Below are 20,836 nucleotides of genomic sequence, written 5' to 3' on the forward strand. Positions count from 1 at the left end.
ACATTTTTAGGATACTAATTTACTTTGAAGTGGAAAAAGTAGTTAGTTCAAAATGGTTTGGAACAGATTAAAAAATGATTATTTCCTGTGAAAACATTTATCAAACATGCTACTTATAAACTTACACGAGTGTGAGCTACCCTTTGTTTTTCCATGGTATTTAGGCTGTTTGATTTTCTGTTGAGAGATTCTTGATTCTTAATTCTTAAATATTAATGTCAGTTCTAAATGTAGAATTAATATCTTTTGTTTAATTTTTAGTTAGATTGACTATAAACTAAATTTTGTCTTGAAATTCATATTAAAATAGAAAAAAATGAAAGATTACTTTCATTTTATAAAATAAAATTGAAATTGAAATTGAAATTTGTAAACGTTTAATTCAAGCAATTTATTATGCTACATGCTTTAATGTATACGCACCACAAACAGTCAGTAGAGAGTAGTCCGTACGTGCCTTTAGATGACGCATTAATGTTAATGAGGGTCCCGTGAACGAATAAGGCCACGCTTACTACACGTATATGAACGAGTTCATCACTTATTTTATCTGAAGACTCATTATTATACTTTTTGTTTGAGAAAAATGGAAAGTCTGTAAAATCTGAATTTTTTATGTTTTATTACTAAAAAATATGATATTATATATATACATATATATTCTATGCAATCAAATCTACATTTACGTTGCATTCTATTATAAAATAGCGTCTTTTATTCTCTCTTTTTTTTCTTCCTTCTCTTGACATGACATTTTATTAAAGGAGTATAAAAGAGTTTAAGAAAAAAAGTGTGAAATAATTTTTGTTTTCTTCTAATAGCCGGTGGTAGGTAAGCTGGCTCAAAGTACTTCAGAATGAGTTGTGTATTAGTGTGTGTGCTTCTTGTACAGTATAGTAGAGGAATTGGTAGCATTTACTTGTTGCATCAGTACTACAGTGCTCACATAGGACTTCACTAATAGAAGTGTCATATAATACTTATGCACCGCAAAAAACAAATTTAATCTATTTTGTTGGTACCTATGTGATCCACCATGTGCAAGGATGCGGGAAAGGTTACTGAATACAGCTTCCGTGTGAGGTTAAAAGATCATTGAAATTCCATCAGATTCACATAGCATGTGGAAGCGCACAAGGGTTAACAGAGAACAAACTTGGAAAACTAAGAGATTCAACAACCACACAAGCTATACACATTCTGTTCATTTAGGAACGGCTTTGTGAATGAACAAACGTAAGAGGTTTCCATTCGTGAGTTTGGGATGGACGCTATCCCATATTTGGTTGGATATAAAATCACTTCATTGTGGCTTAAAATGGTCCCATGTCGTTTGTGGCACCTCATCAGGGTAAGGTAAGGGTGTCCATATATAAGAGGGAGAGCATGAGAACTACTTCCATTCATGGTTGATAGGGATTTAGTAGCAAATCCGAGAAGATCTTTGAAGCTTTTTGAGCCATCAAATACTTAATGCCCTTTTGCAGCAACTAAAGGCATACCATTCACCAAATTGATTGAGATAACTTGTTTCAGTTTCCTCTGATAAGCAGTTAACAAAGTAATATTACTTTCGTAGTTTTTTTTTTTTTTTTTTTTTATATATAAATTAGAGGTAAGGAAACAGAGGTATAGAGGTAGTGATTTGATTCCGCATACACCATCCTTTTTAACAAAGTTTCTATATAGTGTTTTCTGAGATCCATATGTAGACTGTAGTCATAAATCATTATTAACATTTGTTTGAATAGATTTTTTCATAAGTATTTATAAGAATTTTTTTTATATACTAAAATTAATTTATATATAAATAAGCTAAAAAAATAGATTTACAAAAATATCTTCCTAACCAATATTTTTAGGACATTAATTAAAGAACTAAAAAGAAAAAATATTTGTTATGAGCATCATAGGACAGTGTAAGAAAATTTGTGAATAGTATAGTTTTATGCATTTAGTTCCTTAACTAATATCCTAAAAATAATGGTTAATATTTGTCTCAGAAAAATTAATATGAGAAAACTACAAAATTAGCTTATAGTTTCTTTGACGTAACAAATTTGCTTATATAACTGATTAAAAAATTAACTTATGTATAAATTAATTTTAACAATAAAGAAATTTTCATTTTTTTTCTTCTTATTTTTTTAATTTTTTATTTTTAAGAATTGATCTTAGAAATAAGAAGGTTCATAGCAACTTACACATAAACCCTTTGATATTATTCTTTTTATCTGAAGTGCTTATGATTTTTTTTTCTTCCAAAAAGCACAAAACCTAGCTCTACTAAGGGAAAAGGACTCTTCAGTTTAATATTGTAACAATGGAATGTCATAGAATTATTAAAAAAAACATTTATTAACAGTCAGGTAATATTAATTTTGTCTCTAATGTATAACTTTTATATGACAAAATCTTTTATTACTATAAATAGAATCTTGCTAATTAATATCTTTAGGATATTAATTAAAAAAAATATTTATTGTAAAGATAATAAGAAAATATAAAAAAAAAAGTCATAAGCCACACAACTTAGTGTCATCCCAAAATCTTTTTCTTTTTAGTTGTTTAACTTATTTTAACATTTATCATATAAATATTATGTCAATGTCAAAAAAATTTGTGGTGCGCATTGCACATCAATTATGATATATTAATATCTTATTATATTAACAAAATATCATATTAACATACAATTTGGAAATTTGACACACATACTATTAATATATCAATATATCATAGTGTTAAAATAATCCATCATATTGATACACCATTTTATTGATTAATTAAAAAAATCACAATTATGGATTTGTCATAACAATTTTTGGAAGAAAAATAAGAATTGTATGAATTCGTCAATAGAAACACGAAGCAGGATTTCCCTAAACGATGTTGTCTCATAGTCTTCCTTCTAAATTTCCATAAAACACTTTCCCTCGATGTCAATCCTCCCATGAAGCCCCTATGCTGTCGCACTACTGCTATATCCGATCCTCAACCCCTTCTGCATAGTTAACTTTGTCGCTAAGATTTGGATTTACTCATTCTGCTTCTAGTGCAATCACTTTCCTTTATTAGTTTTCTATCTCAAACAAATTCCTTCCCCATAGTTCACCACCGTCGAGTATCTTTCTTGTTGTGTGACACTGTCACTGTGCCCTGATGTTCCTCTTTGTTGTCGCCCCCTATACCCTCATTCTCAAGTACCTCTACCTACCTTCATCATATCTTGCAAACCTAAAACTCCCAACTCTTTATTCACTTTACTTTTTGCAAATGGGTTATTTAGAGAAAAAAAATATAAAAAATACATAAGGAAGGAGCATTTAGTAAATGGGGGAGGTTCATTTAGCAACTGTTTGAAGAGTTTTAAGTATTACTGGAGTGGTTATAGTCATTCTAAAGAATTATAGTCTATGGAAGTATCTCAAGATTGATCTGGCAAGTGAAATGTTCTAATTATGTGATTAAAAAAACCCTTTAAAACATTATTGGTATTTTTTATTGTTAACCAATTAGAAATTCTCTTTAAATATAACTGTTAAAATAATAAATAATTATTACAAAAAAATCAATTAGGAATAAATTTGAATGGTATTTTTTAACGTTGCAAACTCATTAGTGGTGCCTATTTAATTACTCAACGATACCAAGGAGCCGACCAGAGTTGGATGTTGCCCCCAAACAATGGGAAAAAAAGTGCAGCCCAAATGTCTGTTTCAGTTTATATATGAGAAGTAAAATGAATACGTGGGTGCTTCTCCGGTTCTCCCTCTTTCTACTTAGTCCTTCAAGGACACCTTGTCCAGTTTGGACCCAAAAAAACACAGGACACGTTATCTACCGAACAAAAACAAAACAGACACACATTATCCTAATGTGTCCCTGCTAAGGATTCATTGCGGATAAAATCAGGAACAGTAACTTGATGGGCTTCATTTCGTATAAACCATTAAAACATGGGCTTTACAACAATTGGCCCGACTCGGTAATAAATTTTAAATTAAATTCAAACTAACTTATAATGTAATATTATTCGAAGTTTCATGTCATTACAATTAATTTAGAGTTAACTAGTAAGGATTTTGGAATTAATATGAATATTATAAATTCAAATGAATTTTAAGTAACATTGATTATAAAAATACTCAAGAAAAATGTTCAAAGTCATAGAAAAAAATATGTATAATCATTTCAAATATATTTTAAAAAAAATTAAAAGAAAAGAAAAAAATTGAAATTACAAACAGATATGTAACTTATTCGTTTATGCCTTTAAGGAATTTTAATTCAAAATTTAAAAGAAAAGAAGCTAATATTTATTTGTCTGTGTGTGTAACTTTTCAGCACTTGATCGTAGACGTATTTGGAGAAATTAATTTTTCACCAGTTGATCGAGTGAGACGATATTTTAAAAACTAAAAATATAAAATTAATATCGATATATGTGACTTTTAAAAAAAAATATTAAGAGATTAAGAGACTTCTAATAAAATATAATTTAACTTAATATATAAAGATTGGTAGCATTAAAGTATTTAGCACTTAATATAAACAATATTTATAGAACCTTATTAATGAAAATTTGGTATTTGATCAAATAGATAAATAAGAAATTGATTAACTAATTAAACTAAACAAATTTTATAATTACGGGTCGGTGTTTTTAAATGAAGAATGCGTCCTTTGGAAAAAGAAAATATATAAAAAAAATTAGACAAAGGCTGACAAGTGATATTCGTGACCTTACAAGTTACAACCCAGCTAAGGAATCAAAATTAAAAAAAAAATGTTATGAATATATATACTTCTAACGTAATTTTCAGTACCATCATAATTTTTCTAACGCATGCTTTTTAATTATTGATTCTTTAACCGGAATCAATGGTGAAAACGGTACACTTAACAATATAAAAATTGTCATCTGAAGAACAAGGTATATAATATTCAAGTAAAAAAAATGAGAAAAATAATGATTGGTACTGCCTTCAATATTCTTCAACCAAGAGGGTCCAAATCACACACCGGCAAAAATTTCTAAATCACTATCGCCTAATGGGACACACACTGGAAAATGGTTGGCCCATTAATTCAAAACCAGAAGACATGCATGAGCATTAATTTGCATCTACCACTTTGTCCAGTTCCTTCCTACGAACAACAGCTTTCAGAAACAAACACAAGGGAAATAAGAAAAACAAAACAATTAATCAAAATACTATATTAATTATTATCTACACATTACTTCAACTTCACAAACGCATAAAAATCCCGAATTCTACGTCTACATCTCACACCCTGCGTACATATATCAGTGGATGGGAGCCAAATATTACAAGGCCATCACATCAAATAACAAAGAAAAGAAAAAGGAAAACAAAAAAGAATAAAAAGAGAATTGGAACAAAGAATAATAAGAAGAACTAGTATTTAATTTGTTACATGATAGTGATCGAAACGACGGTCTCGGCCATGTCGTTGAGGGGAACTACAAAACAAGCATGCACAATAGTGACGGTTTTGATTAACCGGTGTCGGTAGCAGCCTTTTTCTTAATGAACTCGATGCAATCTGCTACGGCTTCACCGTGGTGTGGATCATAAGGGCTATTATAACGTCGATTTTGTCGTTCCCCGTCGCCGGAGCCACGGTGGCTTGTGGCCTTAGAAAGTGCAGATAGCATCATTAAGCGGAGCACTGCTTCTCTGAAACGCTCTAATAAGGTCATTGGAGATGGTGTTTTGTTCTTGCAAGAGCTGCTTTTCAACCGGGGCATGCATTGACCCTTCATCATGCTTTTCTTACCTATGTAAACTATGTTCAATGCTCCTCTACATATGGATCTATTCCTTGCAGAGCACTATATATATAAGAGAATCTATTGCTTGAAACAAGGGTTTATAAATATATGCGTTGGTATAGTTGGTCTTGCGGGATTCATGTGCGTGAGGCCTTGGCTGGCTTGGATTCATGTGTGTGTCTCATATTATAAATACTAATTTAAGCTTAAATTAATTTGCTTAATAAAAATTAGTTTTGAATAAAATATTGAATATTTTATCTTGTGTATTAATGCATAAGTTATTAAGGGAAATTCAATACACATGCAGATGCGGACCGACTCAGATATTTTAATTACTTACAAAATAAATATTAAACATTTTTAATAATTTTTAAATTAATAATATTTTTATTTACTTAACCCATACAGTTAATCTACAAGAAAAATTATTAATAACTTTTGCATGTGAAAAAGTAAAAGCTACTTGAATTTTATTTTTAAGAAGATTTTAAAAATTATATTATAAATTTTCAAGTTAAAAATAGTATAAAATATTCATTTCAAAGTAATAGACAATTCATTTCTTTATTAGCTGTGTTATAAGTTTTAATATTCTTATACTTAATTTACACCTTAATATTTTATATCTATTTATATATAGCTTATTTTCTCATAATAAGCATATTTTTATATTATGTTTCATTATTTTTTAATTAAATTTATGAACATATAATTTAACATAATTTTACCGTACAACACGCACGAGCAATATTATACATCACGTATTACGTTTTAAAAAGTGACATGTTAGCACTTGCCAATATTATACATATAAAAACTTAAAAGAACAGCTTTTTTTTATTATTATATACGGAATTTTAACATCACGTATTACGTTTAAATTTTATATCTATCTTTCTCTAGATATCAAATGAATCATATTTAAGATATATCACATATATGTGAAAAGAAACACAAATGCATGATATTTTTTTTCCATGTGTGATGTATACTATGTATAAGAGAAATTTTTGTTCCTCACGATTAAGAAAATTAAAATATAATTTTCAAAAAAGAATAAATTTTAATAACAAATTAAAGAAGAAAACAAACAACCAAGATAATTTGAATGCAGAAGAATGACAGAAAATATAGGGCCTTCTACAGTCCACTATTTACTTTATTTTTTTTTTTTCATATGGAATCTAGATGGGTCTTGTTACTTTGGCATTCCAACTAATTAAGAAAGCTTGACTATTCTGTGGAGTGCATGGAAACTTAGTGTTTAATGCTACTATTTGTTACTTGAACGTAATCTTCTTTTTTATGACTAAGATTAAGGGCTGAAGGTTTTATTAGATTAAATTAATCCTATAGTCAATATCTGTCTAAACTATATGTAGGTTTGCTAAACAAATGTGTACAGCACAGAACTACAAATTAAATAATGGGTGAAGTTTATATTAAGCCAAAGGCCAATGGCTTTTTATGAGCCTCACGGAGAAAAAGTGGAAGCAGGAGCCTGCTCATGTTGCTCTTGTATTCAAATTTTGTCTTTGACTGGGAAGGACTCACATGGTTACATGTGCTGATTTAGATTAAACTTCTGTTTAATTCACTATTGCCCGAACCAATTGTTACATTCACATATGGTTGGAGTTCCATGCATGGCCTTGTCTATTACTCACATTTAGTTGGAGTCGTGGCCTCTTAGGCTCCTACCCACATCCAGTTTTGTGTTCTACGCATAAACTCGATGATGGAAGATTGTAAATTTTTGTATTAAGGAGTTCGAATAATAACGTGCATGTAAACGATTGATCATACGGCAAAATCTAACTTTTATTTGATTTTCAAAGGTATGAGCCATAAGAATTAAATTTCTAATCACTTAATCATGAAGACTTTAATATAATGCCTAATTTTAAAGTCGAATCTTTTAAAATAATTATTACTTTTACATCTAACAACTTGCAAATGGGGATTTCTATTTTAAATTAAAGTCCATGCATGGCGTCATCGCTTAACTTTCTAACGCAATGTTTTATGATTGGTGGGATATGTCTGGGTCTGATATTATTACTGTACATGCTTTTGCTACTTTAACTTTTTTTATTGCGATTATTTTATAATCATTTAACTATTGTTCCGGATTCCAACTGTTAGGTTCGAATTATCAAGCATTGTGTTATTATTGTGTTATTCAGAATGTGGTGAAAAATATAAAGTTTTTTTTGTTGGAAAATTGAAGTTTAGATAAGGGGAAAATAAATTTTCTTACAAGGTTAAGAAGACCATCAACTTTAGTAAAGATTTATAATGAAATTTATATATTGCCTACAAATAGAGGAAATTTGAAGATTAATCAGCATAATAATTGACTATTTTTTAATATTTGAAAAATTTTCATTGGTATTATAGTTGTATTTATTGTGAAATAATACTGAGTTATGATATTTTTTTTTTACTGAGTGTCTTTCTTTTTAGTCTTCACCTCTTAACACTGAATATTGACTTGGAAATTAGAACTCTTGCAAAGAAACACTACCTTTTGCAGGTAAACCAGATAAAAAAAATAGAAAAATAACTAGTCACTGAAAGCATATAAATATTAAGTCCTGTATAATTTTTTAGCAACAATATATTATTTGTTAATTCGTTATTTGTATAATTTGTGGAAACATCAAACCTCGACATATTATTAGTATTTGCTTATAGCTTATGATGATGTTTTTTGAATCTCTAGTTGCATATTTTGATACAGATGCCAGCTGCATGTGTTCGTAGCTGCTTGTGGAAATCCATGTACAGTGCTTTTCTTTTTAACTATGACCATCAGTTTCTTTCCTGTTTTTAATTTTTAATTTTTAAAATTAGACAGACAGATAAAATAATTCAATAAGAATACTTTTTTTAAAAAAAATCTAATATCGATCCCTTTTTATTTTTTTAAAATCAGAAAACTAAAACGATTTTTTTCAATTTTTATTACTGTACTTTTTCTTATATTTTCACATCTTCTTTGACTTCTATTCTCTTAAAAATATTTTATAATATGGTTTTAAAAAATAAAAAAATCAAATAAAAAACACCCTAATTCTTGTGTTTTTCAATACGAGATATATAGTGATTGTAATGTTGGCAAAACAGTAGTCCATGTATGTGATTTTGGACTTAAGAAGAAATTCAATGCATTTATTATTTTTAAAATCCAAAGTATCCTTTAGTTAAAAATTAATAACAGAGTATTTTTTTTAGATAAGTAAGATTCATTTAATTAAGAAATTAGTGTTCTTCCATGCACACAATAAAAAATTAATTATCTAACCACATGTTAAAAAAATAGAATCACCAAGAAAGTTGATAAATATTTTAGACTAATATTATGAAGATAAAAAATGCATAATTATTATTTATTACTTATAGCATACTATGTTACTACTTCAAATGAATTAGATTAGATAGTGACATATACATATAGAGCCTAGATCTTAAAATTGTTGTAGATTACTTCATCATAAATATCCATCTCTTACTTTTCTTGACCTGGATAATATTAGAATGTGTTTAGAATATCTATCAAAATGTATTTAAAAATAACTATATATATTTATAATTGGTTACTATCATAATCATAAAAATAAATTTTATAATTAGATATTTTAAGTAAAAATTAATTTTAATTTTTTTAAGATCGATATCTGAAAAAATCACTTTCATAATACTATTATAAAAAAAGGAGGAAAATTTCTTACTGAAATTGGTTTCACATTTAAAATAATTATTTGTAAGAAATTATGTACTTATTTTAAAAAATGACTAAAATAATAATATAAAGTATTAATCATACATAAAATTTATTTATAACAATTTTCATGACTCTATTATTTTAATAAAAACACTAATTAATATTTTAGAGAAAAATTCTAACCTTAAATTTTTTTTCTCAAAATTAATCATGTCTAAAGATTATATGCTTATTCTATCACCTTAATTACCACTATGTTTAATAATGGGATTATGGGAGGACAAAAAATGGAAAATAGAGAACAAATAAATTTAAATTAAAAAGAAAAGAAAAAATTCTAAAATTCTAAATTTCCCCTTTTTCTTAAAATAAATAAAAAATACGTCACTGTCTATATTTTTTTTCCCCTCACGTTCACACATTCCATAAAGAATTGCCTAATGCCTATATATGGCTATATCTCCTCACGGTTAAATTTTGCACTGTGTACTTTAAGTACTTTCTGCATAAAAAACAACACCTTGTATAAGGCTCTATGTACTCCTTTAATTAATACCTATATAGGAAAGCTTACAAGACAACGATTACAGAACAGGAACTGATGCTGACAGAATCGTTGGCATGAAGTGTTGATTGGTTCGACTGTAAACATTCACTGTTTGTGCGACCTTAGCGCCTGCCCTATTTTGTCTTCTTACAAAACTCTTGGAGACAAAGTAACATGGCTTCACATGTTTATCATTTGATAGGGTCACCATTAATCTAAAGACCAGAACGCCTTAGTATGTGTTTTGATGGAAATTCATAAAATTAATTTTGAATTAAAATTAATTTTGAATTAAAATTAATTTTAAAATAATATCATGTGTTCAGATGTTTTATTATAAAATTAAATTAAAAATAAAATTTAATATAAAATTTTGAATCTAATATAAAAATTGTTTCAACCAATTAATTATGTATTCTTTTTCAACGTGAACATGATATTTTTTATTTAACATTAATTCTAAACTCAAAATTAATTTATCAACATAAAACTAAACTCATACTTTTGGGTATTAGTAGTATGCTATGTCTATTTCTCATAAGTATTATATTTGGATAGCTTTCTTTTAATCAAATCTTTTATTTCTAATTAGATAGAGAAAATATTTTATATTTTAAAATAATAAATATATTTTTATTTAATATTTTTGTTTGACGTTACAACGATAATTTAGTCTTAGATGACGGTTGGCATAAAAGAAATTTTTACATGCATAAAACAATAATAATTAAATCATTGTTTGACATGAAAAGTTAACGTTTCGCATAAAGATATATAATAAGATGAATTTTAAAATAGTATTATAAAAGTTATCATTTGTGATTAATATAACAATATAAAAACTCTCATACTGTTAGTGTATTCTAAATAAATTTTATGAATGTATATCATTATTAATATTTTTATTTAACATTTGACATTAAAAAAATATTCTTGTTTAAACTTTTTTTCTTGAAAGTGAAATTTCTAAATTAAGATTCTTGAAAAAAATTGATAAGTCACGTTAAATTTAAAATTTGATCATAAAATTATTTTCAAACCATTAAATGAAATTCTCAAATTGATACAGATGTTCAAATTCATCTCAATTATAGATTCATTTTGAAAGTATGTTTTTCATTGGGAAGTGAGAGATTTGATTTTCTAACTTCAAAACAAAAAAGGATATAAAATAATATGATTATTATTTACTCCTGTGATGATATTCAATGATAAGTGTCATGTGAAATTAAATTTACTGATTTCAAGTAAATAATTATAGGAAAGTTAGCTGAGATTAAGTTTAGTTAGTAGAAAGAGATAGTTTCTCACTATATGAGAAATCAATAATCACCATCACAAAAGAGATATATATTTAGTATATGACTTTGTCTCAAATATGATTATCTATGGAGAAGAATAATATAAAAAATCAAAAAACAATAACAAGAATTTTTATTTTCATATATGAAGATGAGAATACTTTTATCCTTACCCATAAATTATCATTATTAAGAATATTTTTATGTTTTCTACTAAATATATCTCCCTTTTTAAATAACAAAACATTTTGTTGCCTTAAGTTTTTTTTTTGTTTTTCTGTAAGTATTTTCTTTGGAAACTAATATTTTTAGAGTCATAATCGAACATTAAATATAAATATTTTTTCAGTGAAAATTTAAATCCTGATTCACCGTATTTTATTATTTTAATTTTTTTGCGGTATATATTTCATTGCTTTATTAACCTAGTGTCTTCTAAATTAGTATTTTTTTTTTGTTTATCATTTTTCGTTATTGACCGGATATTGATACTTGTTTTGGTCAACACAGCTTGATATATGGAACATGCCTTTGTCTTGTTCGTTGTGCTGAAGACTTTTTAGTCCAGACCCTTACTCCTCCACTCTGTCCATTGTTGCAGACTTGCAGGCTTTATGAGAAAAAGAAATACGGTAATATCCAATCACTGGACGTTATAAAGCCTCGTGACACATTCCTTTGAGTTAAATGATATACAAAATAATGTAGACACCTGGGGTGAGATAAGAAAAGAAAAAAAAGAAAAGTGATTGATTTGATTAATATATAATGTGATAAAAATAGAGAAATAAAAATTGTTGTTGGGGAGAAATCATACCTTAGTGGAAGACCACCACATCAACATGTGATCTCAGGCTCTCAGTCAATAATCGCTTGACACTTGAACTATTTGAAGATACTCACTAACAGGTAGGTAACGATGTTTAGGAGCTTTTGTTTTAAGTTTTTTTTTTTCCCCCTTATCTTCCGCATATCTTTTTACTCTGCAAATCTCGTGCAAATATCACAGGTTAATACCACGTTTCCTCTACCAAAATACCTACTCCATCACGGAATTACAGATCGAGCTGTGTTATATGATATGTATGGTTGTTAATAGGAGGTAACATCAAATTCGCGATGGTGCAGTACCCTATTCCATTAACATCTTAATGCTTCAGAACTGACATTATCTTATTGTGATCAGCCATATGCAAAATATTCTAGCAACATATAACTTCTACAAGTTTATTTGAATCTTGGAAGGACCAAAATAGGTTTTGAAAAGAGAACAACAAATATAACAAGTTTCGTACAGCAATGGCATGGGGCTTGATCTGCAATTCCGGTGTTGTCTTAGAGAGTAGAGGCCATAGAGCAGTAATTTTTGGAGAGAAAACGACCGTTTTAAATTTTACATTAATCGGGTGATATGATTTTGCACCAGATTTACTATCAATTAAAATTTAAAACTTAAAACAAACGCTCGTAAAATCTTGCTTGTGAGTATCTTAAAATAATTAGATGTCAATCAGTTATTGGCTAAGACCACAATTGATGTGGCGATCCTGAACCAAACGCTTGTAAAATTTCTAGTTGATGTCATTTGAAATTTGTGGATGTATAATCACACGTGTAAAAATTTGAATTCGGGAATTGTTGTGAGATACATTTTTTTTATATCTTGTTATTAGTTCGGAGTATTTATCGATTTTGTTAGTAACTAATCTCTGTCATAAGATTTGGCTAAACTCTAGTAGTTTCTTCAAAATTTCCTTCAAATGTGAAACCTTGAGTATTCACATATGCTTTTGTTATCCCCAATAATAGAACTCGATAGCAAATAGCCTCTTCCAAGGAACGCTCTGTTCGTTTGGCTCGCAATAATTCAATTAGTTCATCGGGCAAAAAAATATTAGACATTCCATCTTTGGAAATCAATACTTTTGATGTTATTTGAGGCACAATAATTTCTATATATCTATTATGAATGTGAACTCCCTAATAACCTTTGGTGAGGTTCTTATTTAAAAGAACAAAGTCTAATACTATTCATACTGATAACTTGTTAGTTGTTGTGAGATAGTATAAATCACTATTTTTCACAAGGAAATGTCATACGGAAGTTGTTCAAGGATCCATGCATAAATTGTTAAAAAGAGAAATATTAGTAATACATTGTTATTTTATCAGTATTTTTTCTTTATCAAGTAGCAACACATTCTTTTAAATATATTATTTCTAATTAATTTCAATTAACCATATAGAGTGTTAGAAGGATAAAGTTGAAGAAAGTGTCGTTAATATTTGATAATTGAAATTTAAGTTAAATTGATAGTCAATTTGGTTAGGAGTGATTACAATTTCTTCACTTTAACATTGTTTTTAATGAAATAATAAAGAAATTGATATCATTGTAATCTTTGACCAACAGGATTCAAAAGAAGAAAATTTCAAGTGCTCCAAAGAAAAATTAATGCAAAAACGTAAAGAAAAAGTCTTGAAGAAAAAGTTGAAGATTGAGACAACTCACTTAGCACCCAACACAGGCCCAACACGTCTCCTCGCTTAGTTGTCAGCTCAAGATTAACGCGAAGAAGACCCACGAAGAAGCCCAAAAACGCGCTTAGCGCAAACTGTGCGCTAAGCGAGTGATCATCGCTATACTCGTTAAGAATAGAAGGCCCGCTTAGCGCAAGGTAGCGTGAATTGTAAGCTACCTTATGCCTATAAAAGGGAAGACATCCTAAGCTTGAACATCTATAAGAGGAAAACCCTCTTCTTAGTCCATTATCTCCTTCTCTTCTATTATCCATCCTTCTTCTTCTATCCATATTAGACCCTAAAGTGCAAAATCTCTCATGAAAATGAGAGGCTAAACTCCATTGTTAGGAGCTTGGCAGATCAACTCTTGTAATATAACTCTTCCTTATTATCTGTGTTTAATGAAATTTTATTTTTATTGATATTTACTATGACGTTTATTTATGGTCTAGCCATCCATATAGTGTTTAGGGAATAATGCATTGAAAGATGATTATTTTCTAAAGGACTGGGAAATGGTATCTAAATGAAATCATTGTTAGAAATAGATTGATATTTGTTTAGCCTCATTCATCTTTAATCTTAATGTAATTTATTATTTTTATCTTTGTAAAGAAATTTGGAGAGAAAAGAATAGATAAATTAGGTTCTTCATACGGGAAATCAAAGATAGCGTGTCTTAATAGATGTAGGTGAAAATAGGGATATTTTATCATCTTTTTATCATTAGATAGAGAAAATCATTAACATTGCATCACAAGTGGTTTTGGCATGTTAGGCTCCAACATATTTGCATTCTGAATTCATCTTCTTATCATCATCTTTATCTTTTACTTTTCTTATCTTTTACATTAAAATCTCTAATCTATTTTATCTTCTACATTTTTTTATCTTTATCATCTTTTACTTTAAATTGTTATCTTATCTTCTACCTCTCTTTATCTCCTATTTTAACTTTCTTATCCTTTTTATCTTTTAATTTCTTTAAATTTTACATCTACACTTTCTTATCTCTTTTACTCTCTTCTCTTGCTTAAAAATTGGGATATACACCAACTCAAGTAAGAACAAATTCCATATGAATTCGACACTCGGACTTCCGAATACTTTCCTATTTGAGACAAGTTGGTGCACTTATCAATGATAACAGTTATCTATTGAATTTTCACTACTAAAAATGTCTTTCAAAGACGGTTCTTTAAGGCTTTTAAAAACGGTTTAGAATTATCTTTGAAGTGAGCATTGTGGAAAGTCAATTCTTTTCATGATGGTTTTGTGATCATCTTCGTAGGGTGCTATTTTTAAGACGAATTACTAATAAACTATCTTAGAATTAGTTTTTAAAAAAACGCAAAAACAAAAATGATTCTAAGACGATTTTTGAACAAAAACCATCTTAAAAAAGTACATTTTCTAAGAAATTTTTTCCTGAAACCGTCTTAGAATGTTTTTCTTTAATTTAAAGATTGAGAATTCTAAGACGGTTTTCTCAAAAATCGTCTTAAAAATTCGATTTTCTAAGATAGTTTTGGTAAGAATTTCTTAAAATGTTTTTTAACAAAAAAATTGAAAAAATTAAGGATTCTAAGTCGTTTTTCCAAAAATCATCTTAGAAAATAGATTTTTTAAGACGATTTTTTAGACAATCGTCTTAGAATATTTTTTTCTTAAAAATTAAAAAAAAATTGAGGATTCTAAGACGCTTTTCTTAGAAATCGTCTTAGAATATAAACTTTCTAAGACGATTTTTCAGAGAATCATCTTAGAATGTCTTTTTAAAAAAAAGTTGACTAGAAATTAATATAATTCTACTAAAAATGAGTCAATATATCAAGAATTGGAGATGGAAAATTCTTATAAAATAATAGAAAAGGTAATCAATATGGATGGTGAAAATTCTAGAGAATATGATAAAAACCTAAATACATAAAGGGCCCAAGAAACGATTAACAAATTTTACAGAGATATGTGTTTGCTACATTTAAATGACTCTGAAAGTTTGCACAAGCTAATGACACTAGATAATGAGTTGATACAATTGCTAATGTTGTAGGTAAAGGGGTCATTTTATTGAACTCTTCCACATACAAAAAAAAAGTAATTAGTCCTAGATAAGTTCAGAACACAAAACAGTATAGAAGAGTAGTTGTGGTTGGACTACCTCCATCTAAGTTTGTCTTAAACTCAAAATAGTCAGCCCATGCTAATCATTGTTAGTGACGAGCTAAGAATTTTCAAATTGGAATTTTTTTACAAGTACTAATAAAATTGTACTTGAAAAACTAAGGAAAGATGTCCTATCATAGCTAACCTAGTTGCCTATTTTTATATTACATACACTAAAATATCCCTTAGGGGAACTAAAATATGTAAAATGACCTGCAGTTGAGATGTTATCTTATAATCTAATATCTAACAAAAAGTCACCAGAAACATGTTAAAATTACAATACAAAAGTTGAATCATCATACAACTCACCAGAAACAATAGAGAAAGTTGATATGAGGGGACCATAAACTTCACTAATATGAACCCTTGTAGTCCCCTTGTTAGCCAGTAGAATTGAATCGATGAAATATTTAGCAATACCACTACCTAACACTTCTCGATCTCCTACATAGTAAATATTTTCATCATTTTCCATCACCTATACATTCTTTCCACCACAATTAACATGAAAACAATGTGAATATGCAATAATAGAAAAATGAAGTTAGAAAATTTCTGCCAAGTTAAACAAGGTGAAACAATCATTAGTTCTACAAGTAGGTTGATCATTTTAGTCCTTATACCCAGAAGTTTAATAAGTAAACTTTAGGAACTAAAAAAATCTACTTATTAACTATAAGGACTAAAAGGGATAAGTTTGGAAACTATAAAGACTAAATGGGTAATTAAACCTACAAATTAAAATAAAATATTCTTCAACGAGATTTACTATAACAGTCTACAATAAGTTTTGCTACGACCAGATTTACTAAAACAAATAAATAAAATATGATCCATTAATATTATAAATATGAAAAAAATGAAACAAATAATAATGTACCTAAAAGTAATACCTTAAGAAGTTTCAATACTAGTAATCTCAACACTTGCAGTTCCAACACTTGGTGTCCCAATATTAGCAGTATTTAAAGTCAATTCAAACCATTCTTAAAATTTTGATCAATTTTGATCGGTTCGATTCAGTTTTGATTGAATTTATAAATCTAAACTCATGAATCAATTCGTACATTTATGATTTTAATCAATTCAATTCGATTTTGACGCAAATACATAAATGATCTAACTCAAACTATTCATATTAAGTTGGGTCAATTCGAATTTAAAGATGACTTGTATCCGTGAACACCCCTTATCAAGGTGAAAGAAGAAGAAAAAAAATTCTTAACCCAAACTCAGATTGCAAATACCTTAACTAGAATAATTGCCGTTAAAATAGTAAAATTCACTTGAAATTAGGTTTGTCTCGCGGTTTCCTCCCTCTAAGCGAAACATGCATGTGTTTAAGTATTAGTCTCATCTAAGAAAAAAGAAATGCCTTCAGTTTCATTCTCAAAGTTCATGGTCCAGCAGAGCCTGCCCCATTTGGTATTCTCATTGTATATGATTACTTCAAAATAGTAAAACTACTATTGGGACAAGGCACCCAAAAAGGCAATACCATTAAATGTTCCGTTAAAAGGCTTTCGGCCATGTACTTATATAGGTTTTAAGCTCCCACTCAATCTGAAAACAATTTTCACCTTATATGTGTTTGCGACAGGCATAATTAATTAAATGTGAAAGTATTGATTTGGTATGACAATAAAACTAGCTACATACTACAAAAACGAAAAAAACATCAATATAAATATCTTGATTAAAGCTTAAATAGTGAATTATACACTATTAACGATTCCTGCCGATAAAAAAAAAAAATATTACTTTCACCATTCTCTCTATGCAATTGAATTGAACAGATTACAAATTTTTACACCATATTAGCAAAAGAGGGAATTCGGTGTAACTCTTCTTCGATGAAACCCTTCATAATCCAATTCAATTCAATTAGCCTAGTTGTGACTAAGAGTAAGTGCGTGTTTGGAAATGATTATTTAACATGGATTCCAGTTTCTCCTTACGTCCGACAGTTCAAATACGCAGAAATAAGTCTTTCTAACTTCAAGCATACGTGTGTCAGATGATATCGGATCAAGTATCAACCACGTTAAACATAGAGATACAATGTTTTTACTTTGAAATCAAGATAGTGGCCAACAATTGGTTCAATTGATAAGGGTAAAACTCATTTCACAATACATGACTTCAATTTTGGTATTAGGCAAGAACTTTGTTAATACATAATTTAACGAGTTTTGGACTCAACTCAGGTAAACTTTAATGGATAAAAAGGATCACCTATATTAACTGACAAGCATGGTGCCACTAGCCCTTTAAATAGTGGGAATCATTTTGTAATTAGGCAAAAAATGCTGAGATGCATCATCCACCAGGAGCAAGAAAAGATGGGAAACAGAATGTGTGCAAGTGAAAAATTCCGACATGAGAATAGGATAAGTGAATAGAGACATAGTGATGGAAAATTTTCGATTTAAGAGAAGAAGTGGGCCACATTTTGTCTATTGGGGAAGGAGCAGGCAAGCAAACGTTCACTGGTGTTGGAACTTGCGTTCCCCGGTAAACAAGTTTCGCCTAAAACACTTTGGTCTGCTCTTAGTCCCCACACCCACATGACTCTGGTTCTCTTTTCCACTATACTAACTCATGATAAATACCCCCCCTCCCCTCTACCCCATAATCCACACTTCCCAAACCCTCTACTAAAACATTCAAAGTTTAGTTTGAACAAGGTGCATCAGGAGAGCAAAATAATGGCCATAAAAAAATCCAATAAACTACCACAAGCTGTTGTTCTCAAGCAAATTGTCAAGAGATGCTCAAGTTTTGGCAAGAAGCAGACCTACAATGAAGAGGGTCTTCCCGATGATGTGCCAAAAGGCCATTTTGCGGTATATGTTGGGGATAACAGGACCAGATATATTATCCCAATTTCATGGCTGGCTCAGCCCCAGTTCCAAAGTCTGCTTCAAAGAGCTGAGGAGGAGTTTGGCTTCACCCATGACATGGGACTTACCATACCCTGTGATGAAGTTGCTTTTGAGTCCTTAACCTCCATGATGAGATAAGAAAGGAGAGGGAACTACTACACATTTGAGAGACGGAGGATAACCATCATAATTCCCTCGTCAAGTGGTGATTTTACTAGTAAAAAAGTCCCCTTGTCAAGTGGTGGTTATGACTTGGTCGCTACTATATTAACATTTTACGTTTGGTGTTGTAATTGTGTATATATATATATATAGCATGCAAGATAGATATATAGATTGATGTCCAAGTAGTTTTTCTTGGCAATGCTATTTGTTTCTTTAAAGAGTGGTGATTTAAATGAAGCAATGTTGTTCATGGGGGGTATTACCCCGTTTAATATTTTATACCCTCTTTGTTTTAACTTGCTTTTGCTTGCTTGATAAATTAGCTTGAATATTGAAAGAGTTGTGGTTAAATCCAAGAAAGATGTACAACATTCAAAACTTTTGGCAAACACAAAATTGAGAACTGCCAAGTTAAATTGGAATCTCGAACGGTTTTGGTCAGTCACAGGCGTTACGAGGATAAGGAGAATAAGCAAATGAATGCAAGGGACACTATTGCAGAGGGTAAATTTTATTGTAGTTTTACAAGCTCCATTTTGTCAAATCCCAAATTAAATTTGGGTAGCGTTCTGATATTCTTGTTTGATAGTCTTATCCATTATCTTGTAATTTAGATGAATGTCAAGTGGTGGTGTATCAATAGTTGAAAGTTGGACATAGACAGGCTGTTACCAAATTCTAAAACTGCAATAGTTTATTAGCATTACGAAATGCAATAAAAAACTGCAATGTAATACTTATCATTAATCATGCATGATGTCACATCCCTTTCGGATAAGATGCGTAGTACGCTACATTCTCTCTCTCTCTCTCTCTCTCTCTCAATAGAGAGAATTTTATTGACCAAAAGAATAATCACTGCAAATATGACAAGAGAGAGAAGTAGCCAGCATCATGTTTAGCCTTGCATGGGAAAAGTTTGTTCATCATTCATTAGTCACGAACTCTTTTCATGCATTATTAGCATCTTGCTATCTCAGCTAACGTGACCTAAACTCCAATTAACCAAATCTGGACGTGTTTAAATTCATCGTCTCAGTCCACGATTAAGGTCTGGCTGTTTGTTTGTGCTTTTTAAAAATATCAATGTTTTTTTTTTAATTTAATTTAAAAAATATTTAAAATTTTATGATAATTAGATACATGCTTTTTTAAAAAAATAAAAATTCATTAAGTTATAATAATAGTAATTTTTGAAAAAGGGCCTCATTTTATATTTTATTTTATATATAAGAATAAGAATATATAATTTATCCAATCACACCCCTAATCTGAAGATGGACATTCTCAATAATGTTTCATTTACTCTTCCAGCCGACATGGGACAACAACAGTACCTGTCCTTACAATTGCAAGTACTGAGATATTTTCCTTCTAAGTTACCTGAGAATTATAGTACATACATTGGCCCCATATAGTATCTACTCAGAGTACGTGTAAATTCCGTAATTTACCATTACATAATTAATTAAATTATAGGCCTCCGGCAAATGCCTGCTTAATCTGTCTGTAACTTTGTTCATTTGGTATGCACATGGAAATGAGGCCTCATAGTTCATCTAATGGGGTCCCCTGGGCAATTAAACGCGTAGTCCTTTTGTCCCTTCCTTGATTAACAGATGACAAAATCTAATTATCTTAAGCCACAGAAATAAAGCAGAAGTTCAGCTTGTTTTCTTTGATATTGTTAGGCTGCTATACTATGGACAAGTGTGT

At 29.3% G+C, this 20,836-nt stretch overlaps 1 protein-coding gene across 1 annotated transcript; it reads left to right on the forward strand.

The window, feature by feature from the left end:
- Positions 1 to 18,541: 18,541 nt before the first annotated feature.
- Positions 18,542 to 19,399, forward strand: LOC114419873 (auxin-responsive protein SAUR50-like). The gene has a single exon (XM_028385676.1). It carries the CDS (start codon positions 18,638 to 18,640, stop codon positions 19,091 to 19,093), a length of 456 nt encoding a protein of 151 aa, XP_028241477.1. The 5' UTR covers positions 18,542 to 18,637; the 3' UTR covers positions 19,094 to 19,399.
- Positions 19,400 to 20,836: the final 1,437 nt, after the last annotated feature.

The sequence above is a fragment of the Glycine soja genome, chromosome 1 (genome assembly GCF_004193775.1).
Source record: "Glycine soja cultivar W05 chromosome 1, ASM419377v2, whole genome shotgun sequence".
Lineage (NCBI taxonomy): Eukaryota > Viridiplantae > Streptophyta > Magnoliopsida > Fabales > Fabaceae > Glycine > Glycine soja.

Bases quoted from the DNA above. Each gene is read 5' to 3' on its own strand.
- LOC114419873 (XM_028385676.1), top strand. From the start codon at position 18,638: ATGACTCTGGTTCTCTTTTCCACTATACTAACTCATGATAAATACCCC.